This window comes from Electrona antarctica (assembly GCF_951216825.1).
Source record: "Electrona antarctica genome assembly, chromosome: 13".
NCBI classification, from domain to species: Eukaryota; Metazoa; Chordata; class Actinopteri; order Myctophiformes; family Myctophidae; genus Electrona; species Electrona antarctica.
In genome coordinates, this window is record NC_136794.1 from 39,904,168 (window position 1) to 39,913,397 (window position 9,230).

The following is a 9,230-nucleotide window of genomic DNA, read 5'->3' on the forward strand; positions in this document are numbered from 1 at the left end:
TCAGGTCTAAATGGGTTAAAGGTCAAAGAACGGCGCGAAGAGCCAGGGGCCCCCGCGCTAATGAGGGCCCCCGCTTTAATGAGGCTCCCGCGCACCAGGTGCGGCCCTGCCAAAGATTGGAAAAAGGGCAGGGTCCTCCTCGCTGAACGTATAAACAACACTTTCATATCTTATATCTCTGCTAGACGCCGAGCGAGGCCCCCAGCACTTATTAAATATTGAAGTGGCATGTCACGATTAGCTACATTTAATTGCCGGGGATGGTTACAGATCACGGCTGTTGAGCGAGACATCTGAATAACATCGAGAGCATTCAGTCGATAACCTTTTTAATGATGGTTAATCACTCAATAATAATAATAATAATAATAGTAGTAGTATTAGTAGTAATAATAACAACAATAGTAATACATAAATTACAGTAAATCAAAGGGGTCCATTTCAGTACACAACTCCTGACATCTGTCTGTCTGTCCTATTTACCCTCCCTTTAAGGTCAACTCATGCTTTGCACGACAACTGCGACAACAACTTTTTTTGAGCAGTCTAAAACTCGCCTACGGCGTCGGCGTCGTCACAAAGTGTAAACGGGGAAGTGAACGTGCAGTTTTCTGTAGCAACACAGCTTAGTTTGTCTTCCTAACAAATGAAAGGAGCTTAGTTTGTCTTCCTAACCAATGAGAGGAGCGCGCATCTTTTTTATCGAGGCGTCTGCACCCGTTCATTTTTCCCCAGAGGTATACGTGACACAGTGTTGACGGCACTCGATCTCGTCCTGCAACGCCTTGGTCGATACTTGTCCTGCAAAGCATTGGTTCGGCGGTGACTCAGCGGCGGTGGCTCAGGGGTAGAGTGGCTGGATGGTAACCGCAAGGTTGCCAGTTCAAACCCGGGCTCCCCCAGAGTTGGTGTCGAAGTGTCCTTGAGCAAGACACTGAACCCCTAATTGCTCCTGATTTGTTGGTTGGTGCCTTGCATGGTTTCCGCCGCCATCGGTGTATGAATATGTGTGTGAATGGGTGAATGTAATGCACAATCTATGTAAAGCACCTTGGATAAAGGCGCTATATAAATGCACCATTTACCAAACCTTTTCTCCTCGGAGACCTTTCCTTTCCACAGAGAAGATTGTGTCTCAATGCCTATATTCAGGCCAGGGTGCTGGATGTCAGGCATCAAGGCAAACATCAAGGAAGAGAAAGAACATCCAGACACTAGTTTCTAGAGCTCAGAGACTTACTTTATTTAGAGGCAACAAAGTGCAACGTTTCGACCTACTATGTCTTCATCAGGCAAATATGAGGGGGGTCTCCTTGGAGACCCCTCTTCTACCATCGGACACAAGCTGACACCCCTCATTATGTGGGTGCACACGCGGGGGGATCCACACGCAGATTAGACACACTGACGGACTGACATGCGGAAACAACGGTCGGACACGATGCGGTCGAACATGCGCTGCTCCCGTGCTGGCGGTTATAGGGTTAGGTTAGGGTTTGACTTTGAGGTAGGTTGTTGTTGGTCTAATGACAGTCGGACCAATAAGTCTAAACTAAAGCCGGGGTTTCACGCGCACATTTTCAGTGCATGTAATACTGTAGACTTCTCCTATTTACATGCTCGAGCTTGTAGAGCTGCTATTTTCTTTTGACTACTATCACATTGAGTTAACATGCAGGCAGACAGTGGATGAAAGCAAGTTATGAATCTGTGCAACATGTTTAAACCTCTATTTGGACTAATACCTCCGATAAACACACATGGTCTCACAATCAAAGCCTGTCCCCCCCGAGGGGGGGGGGGGGGGGGCGCCCAGATCCCAGGTTGGGAAGCACTGATGCGAAGCATAATTAACCTTCACACTTCCTTTACTTTGTCCGCTATTGCCTGCTTCCAGCTCCTCTCTTCCGGGCCCGTAGGACTCCCCCTCGCCATGCCCCGTTAGAGCTCCATGTGTGCATGACTCTAATTAGCCAACACCTCACGGGTTCTGTCAGTCACTACCCAACAAATGCGAGCGATTTGAGCTGCCGCCAACGTCGGAGGCACTCGTTTAACACTTGGACCGCATAACCCGCCACACACAGCATTTATTCTATTGTCTTTCCATGCGTAATACGCTAAAACCCGCTATTTGTTTATGTTTAATTTGCCGTTGTTTAGATGATTATTATGGAAATCCGTCTTTGTCGCGGACATCGTGACGAGGCTGACGCGTTATGACGACGCAACCGGAAATCAAACTACAACTCGCTTGCAAGCGAGGCTTCTGGGAAACTGAGTCCAATGTAAAGTGAACGAGGGGGTATGGACAATCTTGGCTCGCTTTGGTCTTTGTCTGTGAGGCGGATCACGGAAGTGGCTTATTTTTTGTCGGCTCAATAACAAATCGTGGGGCTAATATTGTCAGGGGGATTTTGGCGTATTGCTAGTTTCTGCTCGTGTCACACCGATGCACACACACACACACATGGGTTAACAACGTGGCATTGAAAAACGGTTGGGTGTAGCCAACCAATATGTTGTGACATGATGTACAGTTGGGTGCCACCAATATTGTCCCTTATCATTTGACCCATTTAGGCCTGACCTCAAAACTTTTAAAAATCCTTCTAAATCCTGAAAAAATCCTTCTAAATTTTCACGATTTTTCAAAAATAGCAGACCTACAAGCTCGTAGCGTGCCACTCGGTGGCGCGCTATGAGCTTGTAGATCTGCTATTTTTCAATAGCTAAATTATAACATAATGTTTAAAACACCAAAAGGGGTTCCCGCCCAAAATGGGTTAACTGTCCTTTTGCGCAGATCACGCAAACCTCAGCAAAAAGAAAAGGACAATATCGATGGCCTCCAACTGTATAGTCCTGTGCTGGAAATAGCCGATCTACAAGCTCTACAAGCAGCATTATGTGGCGTACTGTGAGCCTGCAGATTGGCTCTTTCATCATTTGCATCATTTCCAGCCTATAAACGGAGTGACCTTTCTCTGTCTTCCTCCGCTCTGTGTTTTCGCATATTACATTTCTCCAACTTCTGTTGAATTTTCTCTTTCTGTCACCCTTCCTGTCCTCTCTGGCATTTTTTCTGTGTCTCCCATCTGTCTGTCATGTCTATTGCTGGCTGGCTGGCTGGCTGGGGGGGGGGATGTGTTGGTTGGGTTTGTGTCATCTATGGCGTCCATGTTGTCATGGGGTCGAGTAGGTTATGCGTCCAAGAGGGCGATGCTACAGCAATTACACGGAGTCAGTATGTACTCGCACGACGAATCTCACCACGTCACCACCACCACGCCCTACTGCTGGAGCGAAAGAGGTAAGGGTGGGCCGGGGGGGCACGCACTGCCCACTCCTCGTGTCACACTGTCTTGAGTCCCCTATACGTCCCCCGTCCGTCTGTTCGTCAGTCCGTCCGTCCGTCCGTCACTCAGTCCTGTGGCCGTCTACAGTATGAAGATGTGTACAATCTCTCTGCTGCGAGAGAGTGAGGTCTAGCCGACACCAAATGGGGATTCCTGGGTCGCTGCCCTCCACAATGTCCTATCCAACATCAGGTTCTTGAGCTCTACGGTGTTGTCAGCCAAGCTGTCGCGCCGCAGCACGTCTACATTAGGTGGTACGCTTCTTTCCCCTCCTGGCTTTGCCCTGTGGTTGGCTCCCATAGGGTCAGGGATGTGTACAGACACGCACGCTTACACCGAGCGGTCTGAAGCTCAGCCTGTAATTATTATTCAGTGGGTGGATGCCAGCCCGTGTTGCTAACGTAACACAAATGTGATAATGAACGCGTAGAAAGAACGGAAAGACTGCCTCTTTGTGGAGCTCTCTCTCCTGTTTACCAAAGAGCTGGAGAGACGGGGAGAGTGACCCCTGTTACTGGACAAACACTCAAAAGATAAAGCTACGGTATAGCACCTAATTAACACCTACAGAGGTCACTGTAACCATGGTTATAAGCGGATTTCAGAGGGTGGATTTCCGCCTTCCATTAATGTTACTGTTTGTATAAGCGGACGGAAGTTGTGTGCAGAGGATCGTGGGATTTAGGCCTCACTCAGACCTTTACTGCATTGCTGTATGCTTGTTGGATGAATGTTGTGTAGTGTCATGGCCGCCCCAATGCATTTCCAATGGGAGTCACATGGTTTGACATAACATTTGTGTTGTATGAGGGGGAGGGGCGCAGTCGAAACACAGCCGAAAGCCATACAACAGCTTGTAGTCCAAAATGTGGACTACAAACCATGTGACTTCCATTGGAAATGCATTGGGGCGGCCATGACACTACACAACATTCATCCAACAAGCATACAGCAATGCAGTAAAGGTCTGAGTGAGGCCTTATAGTGTATAAATTCAACAGTTGGCGAACAAAGTTGACTCGCTCTACGTGTGTCTGCACGACGTACCGCCGTGAGACAGTTCTGTGTACTCGTCATCATCACCGTCTCGTCTACTCTGCACTATAAAATTATAAATGCACTTTCAGCGTACCAAAATACAGTGGTGGAAAGTAACTAAGTACTTTTACTTAAGTACTGTACTTAAGTACAATTTTGAGGTATTTGGACTTTACTTGAGTATTTCCAATTTACAATACTTTTACATCTACTCCACTACATCTCAGAGCCAAAATTTGTACTTTTACTCCACTACAATTATTTGAAAACGTATTCAAAACTTATTTGAAAACTAGTTGCTATAGTTAATTTGAAGATTTTAGTTTTGATTAGAAAACATACATTAACCACTTCAACCCTATACATTTCGGCCATTTGAAAATAGCCGATCTACAAGCTCATAATGTGTCGCGTTGCGACACTTTATGAGCTTGTAGATCTGCTATTTTCAATAGATTTTGTACACATTTTGAACTTGTGAAATGGCACATTCTGCACAATGAGTACTTTACATTTAGTACTTTAAGTACATTTTGATGCCGATACTTTCGTACTTTTACTCAAGTACATTTCCAACTCCGTACTTTTACTTGTAACGTCGTAGTAGTTCTAAATTGCTGTATTGGTAACTTAAGTAAAACAATTGAGTACTTTTTCCACCACTAATAGCCATTCAGATGCTTTGACCTCAAACTCTGCAGTCTGTGTGGCCTGTGATGACCAGGGCATCACATCAGTCTGTGTGGCCTGTGATGACCAGGGCATCACATCAGTCTGTGTGGCCTGTGATGACCAGGGCATCACATCAGTCTGTGTGGCCTGTGATGACCAGGGCATCACATCAGTCTGTGTGGCCTGTGATGACCAGGGCATCACATCAGTCTGTGTGGCCTGTTATGACCAGGGCATCACATCAGTCTGTGTGGCCTGTGATGACCAGGGCATCACATCAGTCTGTGTAGCCTGTGATGACCAGGGCATCACATCAGTCTGTGTGGCCTGTGATGACCAGGGCATCACATCAGTCTGTGTGGCCTGTGATGACCAGGGCATCACATCAGTCTGTGTGGCCTGTGATGACCAGGGCATCACATCAGTCTGTGTAGCCTGTGATGACCAGGGCATCACATCAGTCTGTGTGGCCTGTGATGACCAGGGCATCACATCAGTCTGTGTGGCCTGTGATGACCAGGGCATCACATCAGTCTGTGTGGCCTGTGATGACCAGGGCATCACATCAGTCTGTGTGGCCTGTGATGACCAGGGCATCACATCAAATCAACCTTTTATTTACAGAGCACATTTCACACAACCTTAGTTGACGAAAGGTGCTGCACAGGAATAAACAAGGCAACATCAAACAAATGAAAAAAACAAAAAACATCATGAATACATACAGGAGACCTCACAGAAAACAGGCGTGGTAGCGCAGCAGCGGCGGCACGTTCTGCCCACTGTAGCTCTAAATAATTGAGAGGTGCATGACTCATACTTGGGCTAAACATGAACTACTTTCCTGGTGGAGGCTAAAGCTATACATTTCTAATGGATAGCAGTCCGACGTCGTCCAAGAAGTGTGTCTAGTGTGTCAACCGGTTTGTGTGCGTGCTCCCTTGCGTGTCTGTACTGTACTCTGTACTGTGTGTGTGTGTGTGTGTGTGTGTGTGTGTGTGTGTGTGTGTGTAATGTCTGTTCATACAGTATGTGTCAAGTGTACAGTATGTAGGCCTACAGTATGTATGAAATGAATGTTCATTCATGAAGCCGTGGGCAAGGAAAGAAGATGTTCCTTTCATATTGCGTGCGTGCGTGCGTGCGTGTGTGTGTGGGAGAGAGCATGATTTGGTACAGTTTGAACATTACAGTTGATCCAGGAGAGAATCATCATCTTCTGTTCTGTTTCAATTTTCCCCCAATGTTTTTACATTACAATTTACATGCAATGCGCCACAGCTTATCTGTGTTTGTTCTGTTTTCCCTCCTTTTCACTCTCTGTCTTCTATATATGTTCTCCTCTGCTCTCATGCACGTCTCCATCACATTACCATGACTGTCTTTCCATGTTGTCACTGTATCCGGTATTACGACCTTGGAATGTCCGTCTTCCAACACCGTCTCTCCCCCTGCTTGTTGTCTGTGTGTCCCTGTGTCTCCTCTCTCTCTCCCCCTCGTGTCTCCCTCTCTTATTGTACATCTGTCTGTCTGTCCGTCCGTCCTTGCCGGGGACATTGTTTCGTCATGTGTGTATTCCTCGCGTCCCGGCCCCGGCCCGGTCCGGCAGAGAGCCGCGAGAACTCCTTCAGCCGCTCGCGCAGCTCCAGCGTGTCCAGCATCGACCGCGACACCAAGGAGGCGGTGACGACGCTGCAGTTCGGAGAGTCCTACGGCCGCAAGAGCGACCCCGTGCCCACGCCGTGCCTGTGGGTGGGCACCAGCCTGGGCGTGGTCCTGCTCATCCCCATGTCCGTCGCCACCGAGGAGGACGAGAGGCTGGAGGAGCCCGTCACCATCGGCGCCAGCGGTGAGACTGTTACTATACATATATTTACCCGTTCAGGACGGGAACCCCTTTCGGTGTTTTAAGCATTATGTTATACTTTAGCTATTGAAAAATAGCAGATCTACAAGCTATTTTTGAAAAATCGTGAAAATTTGGCCCAAATGTCCAGGGGGTGTACTTGTACATCAAGCTGCCTCACGCTACAGAAACAGCACGGGCCTCATGGCCCAGCAAGGCTTATTCATATTGGATCTACTGGAACACCGAATCAAAAAGCTTGTGAGCTTGTAGATTGTGAGCTTGTAGATTGGCTATTTTCAGATCGCCAAAGTATAATAGGGCTGAAGGGGTTGTATGTTTTGTGATGATACTCAAAACCTATAAAAGTAGTAACTAAAGTTATATCATTATACAATGAATTGCAGTGGAGCAACACATTTGCCTCTGAGATGTAGTGGAGTAGAAGGAAAGGGAAATTGTAAATTCTGTTTTTGCATCCATCCATCCATCCATCCATCCATCCATCCGACCATCCATCCATCCATCCGACCATCCATCCATCCATCCATCCATCCGACCATCTTCATCCGCTTATATGGAGTCGGGTATAGAGAGTATGCGCATGCTTAAAGTGAATGGCACATCGAGTGGCAAAGCAACAGGCAAAGTGAGTTTAACATCGTTTAATGTTGTTTAATGCAATCAGATATGACTTTTCTGTGTGGATGTATGGGCTGTCAAGGCCAGAAAGTAGTTTTTTGCCACTCAGTAGGCGTTCCTGCATAACTTCCTGGTTTGATGATGATGTCACGCGCATACCCTCTATAGCGGGATTCAACAGTTCCAGCAGAGAGCTCCAGACTTTAGTAACAAGTAACAGTGTGTGGACACATGAGGTCTAACCTGACAGCATCCAGCAGTAACAGTGTGTGGACACATGAGGTCTAACCTGACAGTAACAGTAACAGTGTGTGGACACATGAGGTCTAACCTGACAGTAACAGTAACGGTGTGTGGACACATGAGGTCTAACCTGACAGCATCCAGCAGAGCCACGCATATATATTCTGCAGATAGCATTATATGCAGGTGAACTGAGCGAGCTGGGAGAGAGTGTTTTCATTTCCCCAAATCATTAATTCCACAACTCTCTCCGTCTCGCGTTCAATTGGAAGTTGGGTTGTTCAATCCAATCTCTGGTTTTAGATAAGAAAACAACAGATGGAATGGAAATTGAAAAGAGGCCCTAGCCAGGCCTCGTTTTCCACAGAGCTGTAGTGTTCCGTCCGTGTAAGTCTGTTTATTCCCTTCTTTTCTATTGTAACCTATGGGCCTCTCCTTCTCACTATCCCCGCTACTGAGCTGCAAGCCAAAGGAGATCGAGCTTATGCATGTGTTGCACCTACGCTGTGGAATGACTTACCACTTTACTTGAGAAATGCATGCAGAGTCTGTTGAGAACTTCAAGAAGCTGCTAAAAACTAATTTGTACCGCAAACATTTTGGTTTTGCTATAGTGATTATTTCTATTGTATGGTGATTTCTATGTACTGTTGTTCTGTTTCTGTTCTTATCTATTTCTATGTACTGTTTTCTTGCTGCTCTGTTTCTCATTTCATCGTTGGTTTATCTGATTGTTCTTGTTTTATTCCTCTTATTTTATTGTACAGCACCTTGTAACTGTTTTGAAAGGCGCTTTATAAATAAAATGACCTTACCTTACCTTATCTTACCTCCGATGTGTGTGAAACTCGCACTGTGTTAGGGCATTCACTTCTAGTCATTTTTACTAGTTGACTAGTTGCCTAGTTTACTAGTCGACTAGTTGTTTAACTACCTATTATGTAAAAAATAAAATAAATTAAAAAAATGAACTTTTTTCTTTTCTTTTTTTGGGAAGAAATAAATATTTGTACATTGAAAAACTGTGTACATGGTGACTATAACTATAATCTACCTGATCTTGAGGCCTACCAAATCGGGAAATAAATAAAAGAAATAAACTTTTTTTTTTCCTTTTCTTATCAACTAGTCAACTAGTACCAACAAGGTCGACTAGTGGATTTACTAGTCGACTAGTAAACTAGTCGACTAGTTGCTTAATGCCCTACACTGTGTGCGTTCATTTTTTTGTTTTTGCTTCATCATTGACGTTATCTTTCCCCCCAGGAAACGTCCTGATGCTGAAGGGCTCCATCCTACGCTTTGCGTTCATGGACATCACGGGCGCGCTGACCCTGAGCCCCTACGAGGTGTGGCGGGACCTCAACGCCCCCGAGGACCCCGAGCGGCCGCGCAAGCGCAAGCTGGTCAACTTCTCGCCCTCATCCTCC

The 9,230-nt window shown here is 46.2% G+C and overlaps 1 protein-coding gene across 1 annotated transcript in view; it reads left to right on the forward strand.

Moving 5' to 3' along the window:
- The window catches only part of stxbp5l (syntaxin binding protein 5L), a gene marked incomplete at its 5' end in the record, with an annotated part of 114,174 nt that overhangs the window by 98,012 nt on the left and 6,932 nt on the right, over positions 1–9,230 (forward strand). The window contains 2 exons of the mRNA XM_079517787.1: positions 6,679–6,918; positions 9,067–9,230. The exon at positions 9,067–9,230 is cut by the window's right edge and continues 3 nt beyond it. Of these exons, the coding sequence (XP_079373913.1) occupies positions 6,679–6,918; positions 9,067–9,230 (404 nt within the window). The remainder of the gene's footprint in view (positions 1–6,678; positions 6,919–9,066) is intronic.